The 21,470-nt window shown below is 41.2% G+C and overlaps 1 protein-coding gene across 1 annotated transcript; it reads right to left on the bottom strand.

Annotated features, from left to right (window-relative positions):
• Positions 1-3,297: 3,297 nt before the first annotated feature.
• Positions 3,298-21,001, bottom strand: LOC311062580 (uncharacterized protein; the record flags this gene model as incomplete). Its single annotated transcript, XM_084081719.1, has 4 exons — positions 3,298-3,317; positions 9,393-9,629; positions 19,013-19,162; positions 20,746-21,001. 4 exons carry the CDS (start codon positions 20,999-21,001, stop codon positions 3,298-3,300), a joined length of 663 nt encoding a protein of 220 aa, XP_083937845.1.
• Positions 21,002-21,470: the final 469 nt, after the last annotated feature.

Genomic DNA, 21,470 nt, shown 5'->3' with positions numbered 1-21,470 from the left:
TCAAAAAGGTCCACAAAATAACACGGAGGATGTGGAGGTTTGATCGTAAAGTCAGTAAGAATACTCTGAAGATTCTTGTAGGGGCCCTCATACAAGGTCATTATGATTATGCATGCACTTCATGGTATCACAACACCTCCAAGGCCTTAAAAACAAGGCTCCAAACATCCCAAAACAAACTTGTAAGGCTACTTCTTGGCCTCAATTACAAAACCCATCTAACCCATGCCCATTTTGCTAGGATTGGATGGCTTAGGGTTGAGGACAGAGTACAGCAACTTGCTATGGGCCTGGTCTTCAAGATACACCACAGCATTGGGATCCCCCTGTATTTGTCAAAATACTTCCAAAATGTTAATCAAGTCCATGATCATCAACACCAGAGGCAGCTCCACAAACCATGTTCAACCCAGATTTGGCACAACAAAGGGAATGAACTCGTTCTCATGCTATTCATCTAAAATGTGGAATGCCCTACCAAAAGGAGTAAAGGAGTGTAAAACCCTACTCACTTTCAAAAATGCCCTAAAGATACACCTTCAGGAGGCTGCAATTCAAAAATGGCCCCTGTCCAAGTCCTAACCTACCCCCTCCCCCCTCTCTCTTTCTTCTTTTGTACATATTTTTCACCCTTCATACCAGTAACCTGTAAACTGATTGTATGACATTCTGTATAGTAGTGTGTATATCTGTCTGTCTCTTATATGTCATCATGATTTGTGTACATGGGGATCTCATCTTAAACAAGCTAAGTGCTTAATGAGCTATCCAGTTTAGTAGACCTTGTATTGCGAATTTGTACTTCCATGTACTGTTATGTACTGTCATGTACTGTTCTCATGTCTTACTAAATAAAGTACATCAATCAATCAAACCTTGCCAAATCAAGTAGTTAAAAGGTAGGGTAAGTGATTTGCAATTATTCAAATAATTGCAAAATGGGTCTATGTTCTGATAGTATTCGTTACTATTGTCCTGTCCATATAAGGAGTCTCCCATGTCTCTCCAACTCTTTATTAAACAGAAAATGCATTTACAGTGCTCTCTCCTGATTGGCTCAAATGTGGTCACCTACCTGAAAATGTATAATCTGTTTACTAAAGAGCTGGAGAGGCCCTGTGACTGAACAAACACTCTGTAGCAATGATTACTATCAGAATATAGTACTTTAACCTTTTAACAAAAAAAAAATCACTTACCCTACATTTAATCAGCTAGCTGAAGAGTGACCTAGCTTAAAGTATCATTTAGTGTTACAGAGCATGTCATTGACACATGAACATTGACAATAGCAGAACCCTGACTCACAAGAATGTAATAGAGCCTTAATTAGTATCACTGGCAACAATATGGCTACTGTATATAGAGCCTAACAGACAGTAGTGTACGTACAACATAGATACTGATGCAAATTCTGAAGTGTATCTTTTTAATTTTACCGGAATGGTCAAAAAGCACACAGCAGAAGGCCTTCAATAATATTGCTCAACAGAGAGATGATGATGTTCATACAACCCTGTCTCCATATACAGATGATAAACTTTCCTTCAAAATAAAGGTAGTATATCTTATCATATGTCATGATAGAGCAAACTACTCCAGTAAGACCAACAATAATGAGCAGTTGCAAATGTTGATAGTGAGAGCATACCTGCACCAGTCTCCTCAAGAAGACTGAGTAGGGTTGATACAACATTGTTTAACACACAAAAAGATTGTTTCATTTGTGGAAAGGCCAGTACAAGATCAGAACATCTGACAACCATTATGACTGGTACAGGTAAGAGTACCAGAGACAAGGTCCATCATGTAGCATCAGAATGATTGATGAAGTTGTACATCATCGGGTGCTCTCGTATGCAGATCTCTTTGAGTATGATGCCAAATATCATAAAACATGCCTTAAACACTACATCTCTAAACGAAATATAGCAGCTTCCAGATGATAAAAGAAAAAGAACAGCAGACCAGTATCTATAACAAAGCCTTTATTAAGCTCACTGAAGTCATTGACAAAAATGTTCTCTCAAATAATTAAAGTGATGACACTAAACTAAGAGATGATGATGACATACTGAAGACACTGAGGTAGAAGATGAGATGTGCCTGAGGTAGAAGATGAGATGTGCAGGGGTGCACATAACTGGTGCGCAGGTGCGCATGCGCACCCAAAATAAAAAATGCGCACCACATCAGGCGACGCGAGGCGCTTTTGCGCACCAACAGCTGGGACAGGAATTTCCAAGCTTTTATTTTTTAGCAAAACTAAAAAATAAAAGCCTAGAGATCGAGGCTAGGAATTTACTTACTGAAGCCACACTCACACAATCACTGTACTCTAAAGCACCCGTCGGCCCCATGTACAGCCATTAGACACAGGGCAGGGGTAGAGATATGACTCGCGTCGGCTCGCATCGCCTCGCTGCGTGCACGCAGCCAGCAGCGGCTGTTAGAGGCACTCGTCACCGATGATGAACGCACCGTAATGGTGCAAAATATGCCGTGAACGTCCCAATCTGGCGGATAAAATCAGCGCAGCAGCACATGGCACCAACCTTGGGGGCTTTATCTAACAGCGTGAGAAAAAAAAAAACGGCGAAAATCGGCGGAATTTAGAAGCAGAGCGTCCTTTTTTCTCGCCCCCCCCCCCCCCCCCCCGTTGATAAAACTGTCCGGTGGGCACCGTGCTGAACCCCCCCCCCCCCCCCCCCCCCCCGTTGACAAAACTGTCCGAGCTGAACGACCCCCCCCCCCCCCCCGTTGACAAAACGGGACGGGCGCCATGCGCACCAAGTCACATGTCCAGGTGCTCTTCTGCGTACCAGACCTAAAAAGTTATGTGCACCCCTGGAGATGTGCCAACACACAAAATGAAGATCTTGGCAACTGAAGTAAAAGCTCATACAGCATTACAATTTGTAGAACGAGCTGGAACGTCTTATGTGGTATGCTCTGAAGGTGTGCCCATGGTACAGAAGCTGCACATCTCCAAGAAAAAACAGAAGAGACAGAAGACTGTGAAACACAACAGCCAAGTCAAGATCTCTTTGAGAGGCAAATACTACAAGAGCTGCAGATACAGTATGTTGAGAAAAAGCATGGACCAGTGTGTTTAGTACGTCATCATAACTCTCAGTCAAGAAGTTTTGTGTCATCACTTTAATTTCTTCAGCGAAGTAATTTTGTCAATGACTTCAGTGAGCTTAATAAACTTTGTCAAAGATACTGGTCTGGTGTTCTGATTATTTTTATTTTATTTTTGTCTGGCAGCTGCATTTTGTTTAAAGATGTTGTGTTTTAAGGCAGCTTTATGATATCTGGCATCATACACAATGAGATACGGGTATGAGAGCAACCGATGATATATAACTTCATCAACCTTTCTGATGCTGCATGACGGACCAATTGTCTCTGGTACTCTTACCTATACCAGTAATAATAGCTGTCAGATGTTCTGGTCTTGTTCTGGCCTTCCGACACATGAAACAATCTTTCCATGTTAACAATGTTGTAAGAACCCTACTCAATCTTCTTGATGAGATGGTGCAGGTATTGTAAGAACCCTACTCAATCTTCTTGATGAGATGGTGCAGGTATTGTAAGAACCCTACTCAATCTTCTTGATGAGATGGTGCAGGTATTGTTTGATCTACATGATACATGATAAGATATACTGACTTTATTTTTGAAGGAAAGTATGTAATCTGTATATAATGACAGGGTTTTATGAACATCATTGTCTGTCTGTTGAGCAATATTTAGTATGAATTGAATTGTTCATCACACTACATTCTGTAAAAACCCTAACCCAAAAGTTAGAAAAAAGTTACTGTTAGGCTCTACAGTAACCATATTGTTGCCAGTGATACTAATTAAGGCTCTGTTCCATTCTGGTGAAACAAAGTCAGGGTGCTGCTATTGCCAATGTAGGCCACTGGACAGGCTCTGTTACACTAAATGGAACTTTAAAGAAATAGTTCACCCACAAAATGACAGTTTTGTGTGTAATTGAGTCATTTTTTGGGTGAACTACTCCTTTAAGCTAGGTCACTCTCCAGCTAGCTAATTAGCTACTTGATTTAGCAAGGTCCTTCTCATCTTTTCACGTTTCAAAATATTTGCAAAGCTACCTGTCAGTTTATGAAGAAACCCATAGGCAATAAGATACAGATAGAGCAGTAGTACAGTAGTAAAACTTGACTGTAACCAAATATGTTACATGATATAAACTCTACAGAATTGAAATTATGAGGATAACTTTGAGCATCAAATGGTTGGAGCTTGGCTTTCCTCAGCCAGATTTGCTAAATAATTGTTAGTAGTTGTACTGTAGTCCTGCATTTTTCTCTGCATTGTTGAAGTTGCATATATTATATACAATTTTTAACAATTTAACATTTTCTCAAGTTTGGGACATTTCATACATTTTAGGGACTTCTTCACTAAGTTAATGTGTTAATATTTTTCCACCCTTGATAAAGTGAATTGAAAATAAAACTAATCGGTGTGATACTGTAGATTTCATTAGGACTGTTTCATGTTCTCCCCATTTGGGGCACCATATACGTTTAGTGGCATAGCTCCATGAGTATTAAAGCTATTTTTACACAAATGGTATTGCTGATTCAGTAGAACCACCTTTCCAACAAGACATCATATGTCCTGCTATGACAATCCATGTCAGATTCACTACAAAGTAAAGAAAACATTTCTTTAGATTTACATTTCCGCCTATTGTAAGTATGTGTTCAAATGACTGTATCTCCTAGTTACATTCAGATATGACATTTGGTCTTTTCTAGAATGTAGAAGGAAGTCCTGGCTTCAAGTATGCCAAGTTTTAAACCTATCAGAGCTTCCATTGTGAATCTACATGAGTTTATATGCCTCAACCCCCAGACGGACAGGCTTTATTTTTAGTTTGGGGTGTATAACTTTATATATCAATTTCACCACTTTTGCAGTAAAATATTTTTATACAACAATCCATTTCATGTATGGGAGGCCTTATAGATGAGGAAAATCTAGGTTGTGTTTGGTCCTACCTCCGGGAGGGGTATCTGATTGATTGATTGATTGATTGATTGATTGATTGATGTACTTTATTAAGTAAGACATGAGAACAACAGTACATGGGAGTACAAATTCACAATACAAGGTCTACTAAACTGGAAGACTCATTAAAGCACTGAGCTTGTTTCAAATGAGTTCCCCACGCACACAAATCATGATGACATATAAGAGTATAAGAGACAGACAGATATACACACTACTATAGAATGTCATACAATCAGTTTACAGGTTACTGGTATGAAGAGTGAAAAATATGTACAAAAGAAGAAAGAGAGAGGGGGCGTAGGGGGTGGGGTAGGTTAGGACTTGGACAGGGGCCGTTTATCATACTGGTTCTTATCAGTGTGACGTCATCTGTTAAGGGGTCTATAGGGCTGAAGTGGTTAATGTATGTTTTGTAATAATAATCAAAATCTACAAATGAACTAGTAACTAAAGTTTTCAAATAATTGCAGTGGAGTAAAAGTACAATATTTGCCTTCGAGATGTAGTGGAGTAGAAGTAAAAGTAACATTGTACTTAATAAGTACAGTACTTGAGTAAATGTACTTAGTTACTTTACAACACTGTACAGCAGTCGGTTCAATACTAAACATTTCATGGCTGGTTTTACATTACCTTCATTCAGAGTTTTAGGGAAAGGTGCTTCGGTTTTTTTCTCTTCTTTTCTTTTGGATGTAGTCACAGTCTAAATGGTTACAACATACATGTTTGTCTGCTAAATACTTTGGACGTCCGACGTCCGTAGACATCAGAAGCCAGTTTTAGAAGTCAAGAAAGTATTCCATGCGAGTTTAACATCAGCAAACTAGATTGCGGGTTTCTGTTACTACAGCATATTGCTCTTTTCTTTATCTCAGTATAAAAAAATAAAGACAACGCGTGTCGTAGGCTACTCTTTCTCTGTTCTAGTTGAGCAAACAGAGATTGAACCCCTCAAGCCACTCAGTGCCATACTACGATACAGCCTGAATTAAAAATAAAAAAAGTTTGATTTCCCAGTAGGCTTACCTGCACTACAATACTTCACCATAATTGCAACAACCACCGATCTTGTGAAAAATGAAAATGGGACCACCAAATATTTTAAACTTTCTGCGATTCTGCCAATAATCATATTATTTGAGACACATCCAAGTTTTTGCCGGGTCAAACAAGGAATCACGTGACGTTGATGCCCTTCCCCTATTCGCTCAAACTAGGACATGACGTATGTGTAGGCAGAAAAATAGTCCGGGTGGACCTGCTCTACCTCCTGAGCCACAGCCGCCCTAACGGTGCGTTGTAACAGCAGGCGATTCAGGATAAGATTTTCCGGAAGTGCATTATATGTCTATGAGAGCCGGCAACTATGAGGCGAAGTGGGCGGGGGGACGATGTTGATCTGAAAAGATGGATTTTATTTATCTTTTGGACGATGTCGCCCGCGATCGTCCGGAGACTCGCCTGCTGTTAAAACGCACCGTAAGTATTCCTAAGAATTCCGATCCTGACGACCATTACTGTGTGTCTCTCTGTCCCTGTTTCCTGTCTATCTCCACTGTATCAATAAAGGGATACAAGCCCCAAAAATATCTTTAAAAAATAAAAAAGTTCATACGATTGGCCCTCATTAATGCTCATGATAGTATGGAACCATTTTGAACTGTCCAAAGAGTCCTGAATGAGAGGAAGTTTGTCATAGACTCCAAACCAATATTCCGAGCTACCTATGTCTGTCACATACTCCTAAATTAAGTAAAGAAATACATTTTGGTCTGGGGGTCTGTAGATGGCACCAATTATCAGAGGTTCAGCTTTGGGATAAATTACCTTTGTTATCCAAATAGATTCAGTGGAGTTGTTACCTATGTCTGAGAGTACATGAACGTTTATGTTGGATCTCACATAGATACACAGCCCTCTTCCATACCTATCTCATATCTTTCTTGATGACTGAATGTCCAACCATATACATTTCAGAGTCATTAACAGAGTCATCTAGTTTACTTTCAGAATGGTAAAATTCTAAATTCAGCACTTGTGCAGGAAACTAGGTTCAACTCGGGCGTAGAAGAGGACAGTTACATAGTACAGCTTTAATCAGCAAATATATTTAGTAAATTATAGTTTATTCATTTTCTTGTTTTAACTTAACCTGCACAGGGACTAGCATGACACAGGTGATCACATGACTGACTATAGGCAATGATGGAAGACGTACTCAGCTTTCTTGCTTAACTTTATTTAACAATAATAAAGGTAATAACAATAACATCAATAATATGGTCACCACTCCTTTGCAGAATTGTTGTCACAATGCATTTTCACAAACATGAAATATGTCCTCTTACCCATCCAAACAATTAGTAGCATGAGGGTGCCATTAATACATACCCATCCTAACTATTAAGTACTGCAGGTTTCATTAATACATTGATACATACACTGCTCTTAATTGTTATGATGAGCCCCTACATTGGGTGCCATTAATACAGAGCCCGGGAATCAGTGTGGGGTTAAATATCTTTCTCAGAGACACTTCAACACATACGTTTTCTCTGCTTTAGTATCAAGGACTTGTCATTGTCATCCTGGATTAGATTGAATCATCATAAATGTAGCCTACCTGTCTGTGATATCTAAACTCAAATGGCTTCTTTGGAAGAAAAAAAAAAGAGTTGTTCATCTAACAGCTTCTCCCGTTAACACATGCCAGTATGGGGTAAGCCTAACTGTTAAGCCTGATTAATATAGAGCTGAAACTAAAGATTGTTTCACCCTCTTTGTGCTCATGTGTCTATTTAGACTATACTTAACACCAAAGCCTTTGCCAGAAACAACCTCCTATTTATTTAGATTACCCTTTTCACCAAAGCTTTTGCCACAAATTGTACATTTGAAGGGTTTTTCTCCTGTATGTTCCTCATGTGTTTATTAAAGGCACTACTATCAATAAAGCCAACAAACTGTACAAACTAAGGGGTTTTCCCCTGTATGAGTCATCATGTGTTTTGAGATTACTCTTTCCACCAAATCCTTTGTCACAGACAATAGCAGAATAGTTATTAACACATTGATTGCCAAGATCGCATTGATGCGTTCTTTCAAATGCATGACTTGATGGCCAAGATCACATGTGTTCTTTCCAAAAAAACATTATTTTTTTGAAAATTCCACAAGGGGCGACCTAACACAGCTTTGGAATGATCGATCGTCACTCAGAGAAGAAGCAGTCGGATGTGACGTCCTTCCAAAAAAACAGGAAGCCATCCGCTTCCTGTTTGGGATTTTCAGAAAAACTGCTGTAGCTCAGTTTCTTTTATTTTGCATTGAAAATCACCCGTTTTCAGTGGACCAAAGCCACAAAATGGCGGATCACAGTTGGAACATTATTGTCTCTTACTACAAGTAAAGGGCTTTTCCCCTGTATGAGTCCTCATATATGTTGACCACATTGCTTTGACTAAAGCCCTTTTCACAAACTCCACAAGTAACAGGTTTTCCCCTGTATGAGTCCTCATGTGCACGCTCAACGCACGCACCCCTGTGAATACAGCCTTTTCTCCCGTATGGGTAGTAATGTGTGATTTTCTTTGCATCAAAGACTTTTCCGCAAACTGCACAAGTGAATGATTTTCCTTATTTGTGAGTCCTCAAGTGTACTTTTAAATCCCTAATATGCCTAAAGCCTGTACCACAAACTGAACAAAGAAATGGCTTTTCACCTGTATGAGTCCTCATGTGTACGTTCAACGCAGCTCTTTTAATAAAGCCTTTCTCACACATTTTACAAGTAAAGGGCTTTTCCCCTGTATGAGTCCTCATGTGTACGTTCAACGCACCCTTTTTAATAAAGCCCTTTTCACAAACTCTACAAGTAAAGGGCTTTTCCCCTGTATGAATTGTTTTGTGCCTCTCCAGATTTCGCTTTACAGTAAACATTTTGTCACACTCTGTACAACTAAACATTTTCATCAATGTATGACTCTTGTAGTAGTAGACTCTTGCTTGTTTTGATGATTTCAGGTCCTGGGACAGCTTGTTGCTCAAAGACAATCTTTGTCCATCCACATTGTGTGTCTTGCATGATTTCAGGGTGTTTAAATCAAACTGATCTTCCCTGGTCTTCTCCCAGTCATCACTGTCTTCAGTGTCAGATTCAGAACAGTGTGAAGAGTCACTGTCTTCAATGTCAGATTCAGAACAGTGTGAAGAGGGGAGCTGGTCATCACTAGTTGGTTGTGATGTAGCACAGTTCTCTACATCAGTTTGTGTTTTCACGTGTGCAGTTGAAGTGCTGGCTACAGGCTCTGTCTCTCTGTTTTCATCATCTTCACTTGTCACTGCTAGTAACGTCAACGTTGACCCATAAGCCTCTTCTGGTCTTTGAAATTGCTGATCCTGTTCCACTCCAATCTGTGGAGGTTCTGGTCCCTCCTGGGCCAGACTGGAGCTCCCCTCCTCCTGTTCCTCTTTAATTTGTGGAGGTTGTGGTTCCTCCTGGACCAGATTGCAGCTACTCTCCTGTTGATAGGCGGAAACCTCCTCTTTATACACAGGGAGGTGCAGGAAGTCTGGGGAAAAGATAAAACAAGAGAAAAACATAATGTTTGAACGTAAGATTTTTTCATGCAGTGTTTTCTGTTTTATAGCTTCGGCTAGTTACAGGAACTTCAGTTGTAAATAAATTCTCCATTTCCAAACCATGAGTCTATCCTCATTATCAAAGACATTTGTCGGGACTTGACATCAACCTTTTAAGGCAGTCGTCAAGGACATGTACCATGCACACTCCTGTATACTCCTGGATAAGACCCATTGGTTTGGCAGCTAAATTGGATACATTATAGGTGGGCACTAGGGACATCTGGGCACCTTGATGTAAAAAATAAATAAATATATATATATATATATATATATATATATATATATATATATATATATATATATATATATATATATATATGGTCTTAACACAGTGAGTGCCAAACACGAGAATCTTCGTGTTTGTAAATACACCCGTCAAGTGCCATAAACGAGAATCTTTGTTTTTGTCAATATATATATATATATATACATACATATATTTTTTATTTTCCACAAGGGGCGCTCTAACGCAACTTAGGAATGATCCTAGGACCCTTTAAAATGGAACGGATGGATGTGACCTCCGCTCCAATGATACGATCTTGAGAAAAAGGTCCACATCTCCATACTTTTTGACAGTGGTCAAAACAAGCCATTTTCGACGGGCGATCACTCTACAATGGCGGATCGCGGTAGAAATGTAATTTTTCCAGTCGTTAGACAGGACCCTCGGCCATCGCCCAGACACCCTTTGTTTACATCCGGGTCCTCGTGGTGGCTTCTGCGGCTCTAAAACGATCGGTGTAAACGGTAAGAAACGCTGGCAAAACGCTGCCCTGTTTTAAAAAAATCACACCCAGTGTGAAGAGAGTGGTGCCTTTGAATTAGTGTAACTGGTTGAATCCTTGTGTTGCAATCAGCTGCAGCTGTTGAGGCCGTGCTCAAACGGACGGATGGACGGACCCACACACGGTCAAGTGTAGGAGTGGCTGGCACCACTCAAAAACCTCTGGCATATATAAGTATACATGATGTGAACATTCACGGTGTATCATAATCACACTTAATTCTATCCTTCAACTTATTGTTTATGCCCCAAAATGACTGTTTTGTAGCAATTTTAGAAATATTAGACCTTATTGTCGAATGTTTAACCATGAACCAACTGTCCTACACACTCTGTGTGAGTGTGTGTGTGTCTTTCTCGGGTGAGAGACATGCGAGGCGGGCGGGGCTATTAGCCTGTGGAACAAACACTGACTGCAACAGTGTATTAAGGCTGCAACTAACGATTAATTAATAATAACAATCATTGTGCGATTAATCGGATTATTGCACTTATTTAGCAATTACCTTATAATTTAGATTTGAGGTTGTTTTAGGCATGTTCTATGTAACAATAAACACATAAAATACATAAATACATATCAAAATAAATAAAAGCCACCTATGGTACCTTTTCTCTCCTTCTGACTGCTTGATTTGATACAAATATATTATATTATATTTTAGGCTAAAGGGTAACAGTACTCTTTTAACTCTTTGACTGCCAGAGTTTTTCAGTAAAGGGTCAGCCCACTGCCAGAGATATTGAGCATTTTTACCTATCTTTGAAGAACCACAGGATATGTTGTGTTTTGACTAAAATTACACGAAATATCTCAAAAGATAGGTGTGGCTGTCTACTTTAGTTTTTGAGTTGCTAGCATGTGCGGTTCCTTACTTATCGGCAGTTGAGTATAGCTTGGTTTCAGCAAAATCACCCCTTTTGAAATGGAAACCTGAGAAAACAGGCTTTTAGTGAAAGATGCTCTCTGGAGCAGAAATCTCTCTGTAGCCTTTTATTTTTCTCCTCCCTGGTATCAGATATGTGAACCATAGTTGTTATCAAACTAATTACAAAAACAAACAAACAAAAAAACACCTCAGAAAGTATTTTTTTACAGAGTTTTACATTCAAAGATCAGTTGTGAAGTGTCAGCCCAGTGCCAGAGATTGAGCATTTTGCCCTATCTTTGAAGACTCACAGAATATGTTGTGTTTTGACTAAAATTACACGAAATATCTCAAAAGAGAGGTGTGGCTGTCTACTTTACCCAAAGTTAGTTGCTAGCATGTGCTGTTCTTTACTCATCGGCAGTTGAATATAGCTTGTTTTCAGAGTTTTACATCATAGTGCATCTTTCAGTGCACTAAATCTATTGCATATCTGTTTGTGTCACAAATACTATATACACACACACACACACACACACACACACACACACACACACACACAGGCATGAAACAATATATACAATATAGTCCACAAAATAGTGTCCACAAAACCCAGAGGTAAAAAAACTATGCATCACCATTTAGTTAGAAAAAGGATAATTAGCTTGCTTCCAGTATACATATTAAAAACAAAATACTATTCAAGGTTCAAGGTTTTGCTTTATTGTTACATCTTTTGTACAGGTAATGCGTACAACCTTTTTACTTCACATAAGTATTGTAAATTGGAAATACTCCAAACTCCACTACATCTCAGAGACAAACATTGTACTTTTACTTCTACTCCACTACATCTCAGAGACAAACATTGTACTTTTACTCCACAACAATCATTTGAAAACTTTAGTTACTATATATATATATATATATATATATATATATATATATACACACACACACTTGGCTATTTGAAAATAGCCGATCTACAAGCTCACAACGCATCGCCTTGAACTTGTATATCTGCCATCTTCAAAAGATTTGTATACATGACAGTTCTATTCAGTAGTGTACATGAGTAGTGTTCTATTCAGTGAGCTGAGTAGTGTGGATCCGAGTGGTACTGTGCGTAACACTCCCCCGGGTGCATGGACACTTTTTACAGTTTACCTCGTAGTACCACCTCGTCTCGCTCCGCTGGTCGCTGGATTTAGTGCAAACCCTGCATCGCCTGTGTGGTCCCTTGCATCCGGGGGGTGGGAGGGAGCTGTTCCAGTACATGGCCTGACAGGTTGGCCTCCAGCCTGCACTGAGGGTCATGGAAGGGTGCCCTTGGTGCCCTAGGAGCCTCTGCATGTGGAGGAGGGGCCCTCCTTTCTTCCTCACCAGCTTCTCTCGGCCTGGTCCATGACTTTATCACACTTCGCATGAACGAGAGAAGACCTTTGAACTCGCCCTGTGGATAATAGATGACAAACGCATTGAACATGGCAATCTCAAACAAATAGGCGACAAATTTGTTTGTCCACTTTTGGGACTTTCTGACAAACAGGTAGTAGGTAATGTTCTGGTCCATTCTATCAACCCCGTTCATGGACTTGTATGACACAATACAAGAGGGCTTCGATTTATCCACTTTCACACTCGGATCACCCTTCTTCTTGCCTCTCTGCCACACTGTGACGTTCTCCCGCTCGTTCTGATGGAAAGTGGAGACCATTCTCACGATGCTCTTGTCCCGCCACGCCAAGACCATCACCTTGTCGTTGTGCCTTGCAACGACATCCCCAACTACCAGGTCAGCATTAGTGAGCTGTCAGATGAATGGTGGTTAGCCTCGGTTCAGTCTCAGTGTACCACAGACATGGGTCTGGAGACTTAGCAGTTTGTCACACATGCCTACAGAGTTATAAAAGTTGTCCATAAACAATCTGTGGCCAGAACCGGCTAAGCCATCTAAAAGGAAGACCACTGTGTCAACCAATGGAATATATTCTCCGCAGTATGCCCTCATATTGAAGCAATATCCATTCTCAGAATCGCACAGGATATATGATTTTATGCCATATTTCACAGGTTTCTGGGGATTGTACACTTTGAAATCGAGCCGCCCACGAAACAGCAGTGTACCTTCGTCAATAGAATTGTTTTGGTGTAGTTGGTACATGTCTCGAAATTTGGAGACAATGAAATCCAAAACTGGGCGGATTTTGAACATCTTGTCTTTTTCACCATTTTCTGGTACTACAATAGGAATGGTATTGTCAATGAAATGCAGGAATCTCCAAATAAGCTGAAACCTGTTTCGACTCCTGGTTTTGCTGAAAAAGGGGGTCGCTACGATTTCCTCTGTAGACCTGTACATCTCCAGCTCCGGCTTATGGACAACAGCAGTGAGAAAATGTAGACCTAAGAATGTTTTCAGTTCAAACAGGTCAATAGGTTTCCATGCGTGATGTCTTCCATGATGGTTTTGATGGCTGCTATGCACTGTTCTGCATAAAGGTTTGTCTGAGTGACAATATGCTCCAGGATCTCCTCATTCAGGAAAAGCTCCAGGAAGTCCACTGGCTCCTCAGAGTCAAGAGCAGCAGCAGCACCGCGAGGTCCAGGGTCTGCAGTGAAGGGAATGTCTCTTGGAAAGAAGTCTTTCAAAAAAATATCTATATACATTTTTATCCCACGATTTTGTAACCCTATTTTTAACACCCAGTGCCAATTGTCTATGTAATCCTGGGCACTACCTTCCCTCTGCCAACCTAGGGAGGCCAGGGCCGAGCTCATGCCTCCTTCAATGCATGAGAGCCAACTGACCTTCTTGTCACCTGACAGGGGGGAGTTTCTCTGGTTGGACGTAGCGCGTGGAAGGAACACGTTATTCCAACCAGTTCCCTTCCCCTCCATCAGGCGCCCCGGCTGGCCAGGGGGAGGCAGTATAGTGACCAGGATTACTGCATGTTTTTGTGAGGGTACCTACCCTAGGAGACACGGGGAGAACATGCAAACTCCACACAGAAAGGCCCTTTCGCCAACCCCACCTAGGGTATGAGCACTGATGACGCGGAGGAGAGAACACGCCCCCAGCGTCCCCTGTGGGAATTGAACCCAGGACCGTATAGCTGTGAGGAGACAGCGCTACCGACTGCGCCACCGTGCCCCCAAAAGAAGTCGTTGTTTTCCTTCCATGGATCTGCAGCTGGAACTCCACTGTTTCCGCCACGTCCTGCACCTCTACTACGACCGGCCCTGCCACGAGCTGCACCTCTGCTCTGTTTGCGACCTATAAATTATAAGAATACATAATTACTATTTACAATACATATTTTTTTCATTTGTGTGGTAAGTGATGGATAATTAGCTTGCTTCCAGTATAAATATAAATACTATTGTCTGTCAGTGTCACAGTTTGAACTATTCAGCACAAAAACGTTTTTCTTACCTTTCTTGCCCCTGCCAAGAGGTGGTACGGTACACGACTCCTCTTCCTTCCCCTCCATCTCCCCTTCTGAAATCACAGTAGTAAAATATAAAATAGTTTGGTAAATATGATCAAAATCCTCATTATTTACTCTCCCAGCATGTCTCAGGCTGGTCCATGACTTATGATGTAAATGCTAAAAGGTAAAATGATAATACCTCCGCCAACTGCAGCACCAGCTCTGGCAGTAGCCCTGCCACGAGCCCTGGCAGTAGCCCTGGCAGTAGACCTGGCACCAGCCAACTCCTCCTCCTCATCATCTAAACCCACAGTGACATTTTGGTAGTTATAAATATGATCAAAATCATCATATGATTTACACTCCCAGCATGTCTCAGGCTGGTCCATGACTTATGATGTAAATGCTAAAAGGTAAAATGATAATACCTCCACTACTGCCATCTTCAACACCAGCCCAGGCACCAGCTCTGGCAGTAGCCCTGGAACTACCACTAGCCCGGGCACCAGCCAACTCCTCCTCCTCCTCCTCCTCCTCATCTAAATCACAGTGACATTTTGGTAGTTATAAATATGATTTACACAAAATCAAATCAATTTACAATTTTGCCATTTAGCAGATGCTCTTATTCCAAAGCTACTTACAATAAGCACACATCAAAAGATACAGTAGCCTACATAGGTTACCATGCATAGGTCACCACCCTTTGATGTACATCATCAAAGGTAAGTGAACATGCTTGTTGACAGAACCTCATGAATAACTAAACGTTGTTGTTGTTGTTGTTTTCATGACATGACCTTTTTTGTCAGGTCAGGTCTTTGATCTACTTTGTTATGACAGTAGTTCAAGCACATGCAGGGAGGGGGGCCCATGGCACCTGGTCTATTCCCCGCTCCAAAAAAGCATTTTTTCCCCCACCTTATTTTTATGGCCTGCTCAACATCCATGGCCCTATTCATTTTTTCATGGTAATGAAAACGTATTGCTTATTTTACTGTCCAATGACATGGGCCAAGCTATTGTGGAACATTTTGCTTTAGCATAGGACATCCAATGTACTATATTTCTGGTGTGAAACGGCATGAGGGACCCCCACAAAAAGACCATGCACCCAAAAAAAATCGGTTTGTGACCCAGATCCATAATCAGCAGATGCTGATGAACAATATATAAGAGATAAATGAATAAATAAACGCTTGCACACAGAGGGCTCCAACTTCGAGGTGTAATAAAAAATAGCAGATCTACAAGCTCACAACGCGCGTGTGAGCTTGTAGATCTGATCGCAAGCGACGCGTTGTAAGCTTGTAGATCTGCTATTTTCAAATTTTAGATTTTTTTACAAGCCCAACACACACAGGGTCGTTTTCTCTGGAGACCAGGCTACAGCGCCTGTGTGTGTTGGGTTTGAACATGAACAATATAAAGCAGTTGAATGTAGGCCTGTGAATGAATAAAGTTCTTACCACTGTCAAGGAAAGAACCTTTCCTCCCTGGATCTGGTTCCTCTCTCATCGGACATCATTCATCCTCAGAATCCACGTCTGTGGCCAGTGTGGAGGTCTGGGAAGAATTGTACGGCGATCCAACGGCCTCTCTGCGGCGATCGGGGGGTACAATGGTGGTTCTGCTACTCCGACGTGGAAGTGTGTTGGTCCCAACACACACCGGTCCACTCTCGACACGAACGTCATCCTCGCCAGAGAGGTCGGAATCGGTCTCCGGTATTAGACGTCGCAGAAATGCATGGTTTCCTCCAGGGTACACTGCCGCATGGAGCCGTAGCCGATACACTTTTTGTATTAGCTCGTGCTCATGTGATTTTGCTATTTTGTCTCATCTGTTTAAGAAAGTAGGCAGCTGATATATTGCACTTTTATCTTAGCGCTAGGTATACTCTTGGTGGCTTGTTTTTGCAGGAAATGCACTTAAGACTTCTGGTGATTAGTAGTTTCGTTCCCTACCTATGTTGAATGCACTTATAGAGGATATGCGTGTGACATCATCATCAAACCCGGACGTTATGCAGGAATGCCTTGTCAAAAAAATACTTTCTGGCCTTGACAGCCCATGCATCCAAACAGAAAAGTCATATCTGATTGCATTAAACAACATTAAAGAATGTTAAACTCACTTTGCATGTTGCTTTGCCACTCGCTTTGCCACTCGATGTGCCATTCACTTTAAGCATGCGCATATCCTGTATTGTAAGTTGCTTTGAATAAAAGCGTCTGCTAAATGACTGTAATGTAATGTAATGTAGCCGTTGCGGCGGCCGACGAGCTATTGCTACCACCGGGGAGAGGACATTTGAGCTGCTTCTTAGCCCTTGGCATGGCTCTATCAAACTAAACTATAAATAAACTATAAAAATACACTAAAGGCTACAATACAAAATACAATTACATAAAACTAACTCACTCAGATCGGGAGGCATGCGATAATCCGACAGACCTTTTCTCCGACTATGTGGCATCCGCGTGCGGTTAGGGTTAGGGTGCGGGTTTGGTTCGGGTTTAGTATTGAAACGTCGGAGCGCTGCGCTGTCGGAGGAATGCGCTGTCGGACTAACGTACTGCACCCACTCAGATCTCCCCCTCGCACCACTCTCTCTCAACCTCCCTTCCAGATCTTAAGCTATAAAATACATACACTAAACTAACTAAACAAATACTTTTTTTTTCTTTTTTTTTTTACAAACACAACAAACACAATCGGTTCTTCCCCTTCTCTTTCAATCAACTCCCTTCATTATCAACTCCAATAAACTCACCAATAATCTCACCAAACTGTCTGATCTCTCTCAAAATCTCTATCTGTCTCTCAACTCTCTCTGTCTCTGCTCACGTCTCTCTGCTCAAAACACATACCTACACCCACAGAAAACCCTGTTCCTGGGAGGCTTTTATGTACTTTTGTTTTGATCACGTGATTTCCGGTTAACCGTTTGTGACCCACACAAATCAAAGACACCAAAAGATGCGGAAAGGTGCCAGCTAGTGGAAGACCACGGAACCCCCAAAACGCGTCTAACGCGTCGACGGTGTGGGTGGATTAAGTAGCAATTGACGCGTTTTCGAGTCAATGGCGTTCAAAGAGTTAATTGTTGAATGTTTAAGCATGTTCTAATCATGTATACTTTACTTAAATTTGTTTTCCAAATATTCTTTTTTTTTACATTTTGGAAAAATGTGCCAATTTTACATCAAGGTGGACACCAGATTTCCCTAGTGAGCACCAATCCTGTTACCTTGCAACCTTGCAGACTCTACAATAGTTTAATGGGTGTCTATTTACCGACGTCAGTGCGGTGGGGAGCTTGGATCCGGTGTACCGGTGGATCACGTTTCCGCTTCCGTTCTGACCGCTAGGGAGCTACCAAGCTAACGAGGCCACAACGAGGCGATCTACTGCATAATGCAACGTGCCTGCTCTTGAAATGCTCCCGCATTACATTGTGGACTTGATCTCAAGCCAAGCAAGTGCAGAGTAATTCCCACAAGAATAAACCTCTGTTGGTCTCTGCTGAAAGCACAATGACACTAATATAATTTCACTGCAAGACAAGTATGTTGATTTCGTTTTTTCTCAGTTGACTGCTATAAGCAAAATAACCTTGCTTTCTGATGGCATTGTTAATACATAGAACTGGACTTTGCTTAACTTGGGTATTTTGTTTGCGCATATTACAGTTCTACTAAATTGCTACTGATACAAGTAGCAAACCTGCATTAACAATAATATTCAATAAATAAGCAAAGTGGAATTTAATATATTGTATTCACTTCAAGTGTGTTTTCATTTTGTTTGTTTTACTATGAACACAATAATATCCTTATTGAAAATAGGTCACATACCCTTATTTTTTGTGTTGGACATTTATGATGCAAAACAGCGATGGATCTGTGTCATAAGCTAGTTAGTGTTTTTTAGGTTGCACACATTTTAAAGTTTCACCAAATCAATTCATATAATTCAAATACAATTAGCTTAAATAAAAGGCCTCAGTTTGGAAGTTCAATCTGGGCTGTCTTTCTCCCTCAGTCCTTCAATAGTTAGGATCTTGCCATTCACCAAGGTTGAGGTCTCGGATCTAAAGAATAAAGAGTAAGTGTTCACCTGCTTTCAGCCTGCTAAATTACTAGCTATTGTTTTATTGTTATAGAGGGAAACCCGGGGAAACAATGTAACATGATCTACTTTGTTTAATTTTTTACCTGAGAGAGTGTTGCACCTAATATTCTTATGTAGTGATGTCCATGTTGACACATCAGCCTCTTCCTCCTGTTCCTCTTTAATCTGTGGAGGTTGTGGTTCCTCCTGGACCAGACTGGGGCTCCTCTCCTCCTCATGTTCAGGGGAAACCTCTTTACACAGAAAGGAAAAAGCAAATTTACATAAATAATTTACATAATTGACAGCATACAACCCTACTGTAACACAAATTTGCCAGGTTTGAATCCTGGGCGTTACACGTGCACGTACATGTGGGGTCTCAGCTTTGTCAGATGTAAGAGGGGATCCAAGGAAAACAGGTTGTGAACCACTGGTATACAACACACAAATGCACCGCCAACGCAAATGCCGTTTCACCGAAATGCAGAAAAAGTAATTAAGCATCAGTGTTTTCGTCTTGGTTGTGACCAATGAGAAGCAGAGTGTGTTGTCTGCAAAGCTGGCACTTATGTGTTAAGGTTCTTATCTTTAGACCTGCAAGCCCATATCAACACTGCAAAGTACAAGACAGCTGTTCGAGGTGAGAGCTCTTCTGCACATTAAATTGACCAAATATTTTGTACATCCTGGCCAAGCAGCAGATGTGGTTGTTTGAAGAATGGGCTACATCTCTTTTTCTAAGATAATCTTTTATTTTGTTACAAAGCTAAATAGTCAAACAGAAGTCAAGAGGCATACTTTAAATCAGTGGTTCTCAAATGTTCAAGGACCCTTGAGAGTGGGGTCCATTTGGTTCCATTTGTACACTCTCAAGAGTTACAGACCTTTAAAAGGGTCCATTTGGAACACCCTCAAGGAACCCTGAGGGTCCCTGGATCCCACTTTTAGTCGTCTGGCATCTGATTTTTTTTTTTTAAATACAACATGACATCCTTTTAGATCATGGGTGGTGTGGCCGACTTGGATTGCAATGATCTTCTTAATCATGAACAACACCTGGACTGATGAGAGGAACCGCGTGGGACTGGTAAGTCTAAAAGCGCTAGTGATTACTAGTAGGCCTGTCACAATTATTACATAATCGCCTAATTGCAATCATGTTTGCATAATCGTTTCCATGTATTTTCAAAAATAGTGGAAATAGCAGATCTACAAGCTCACAACGCGCCACGATGTGACTCGTTGTTAGCTTGTAGATTGACTATTTCCACAATTAATGTATTACATTTCGTTGCATATGGGTTATTTTCCATATCTGCCCTGTGCAACTTCAAGATTACAAGTCGGGTCCATTTGGTTCCATTTGCACACTCACCAAGTTACAGACACATACGGTCAATTTGCTTCCTAACTATTTGGGGGACCACCTGGAACCCCCTCAAGGACCCCTGGGGGTCCCTGGGCGGACCCCACTATGTATATTTAAATACTTATTAAGCTTAGCCACGTACTAAGTGGCTTAGCTACTAGCCTAGTACCATGTCTAATAGTAGCTGTAAGTAGCTAAGCCACTAAATAGTCTAGTAACTTAGCTAGATGTATACTAGATAAGCTTTTATCTAACTGGTATTAAAGGTAGTTTAAACCAACCTGCTATGTGTAGTGTGCGGGTGCATTTCGCCTTTCCGACATGTCGCCTTTCCGACGTTAACGTTACGAACCCTATACCTAACCCTAACCGCACGCGGAAGCCACTAGTCGGAGTGGCGAGATGACGGAATGGAAGGAACCCCCCGTAGTGTGCTGTGTGGCTGTAGCATCATGTTAAACCAACCTGTTCTGTGTAGTGTGATGTGTGGCTGTAGCATCACGTCCAGCAGTTTGTTTTGTTTCTCCAGCAGAGTTTCTAGAGTCTCTATCTCTCTCTGGAAGAGGTTGAACATGAACTCTGCAGCCGCACTGAGGCGCTCCAACACACACACTCTCACACTAACGTGTGGTGTTGTTGTTGTTGTTGTTGTTGTTGTTGTTGTTGTTGTTGTTGTGTGTTTCTCCAGAACACACACTATCTCCTCTCCCACCGACGTCATGTGTTCATTTATCTTCAGCCGTACAGACGCCATCTGACGCATTTTACCTCCTTTACTTCCTAAAGTTGTTGAAATGTTTAGTTTCACCACGATCTATGTTGCTCGCCGCGTGTTATTTTATATATGTAGCTAAACAAAGCCGTGTATTCTTCCGTTTCCGGTCGGGGGTCAACGTGCTTGACGCATGCGCACTAAACGACCCAGGCACCGTTCCCTTAAAGGGATAGACCAACACGGGAACTACACATTTCACGCCCACTTTTGAGACAGCGCCTCCAGTCGAGGTCCGTTAGAACGATGTACTGTCCCAATGTACCTCCCAATGTCCCCTCCCTGAATGAATGAATGAACCATTGTAAGAGCGCTTTGAGTAAGTTTGAGTACTTAGAAAAGCGCCATAAAAATGCAATTCATTATTATTATTACTGCAGCTGCCAATGCATTCCCTATGAGAGGATATTTGACCTAC

The sequence above is a fragment of the Gymnoscopelus microlampas genome (genome assembly GCF_963454915.1).
Source record: "Gymnoscopelus microlampas genome assembly, chromosome: 16".
NCBI lineage: Eukaryota > Metazoa > Chordata > Actinopteri > Myctophiformes > Myctophidae > Gymnoscopelus > Gymnoscopelus microlampas.
Note: the sequence above shows the minus strand (reverse complement) of the source record. Positions and strands in the feature narration are given on the sequence as shown.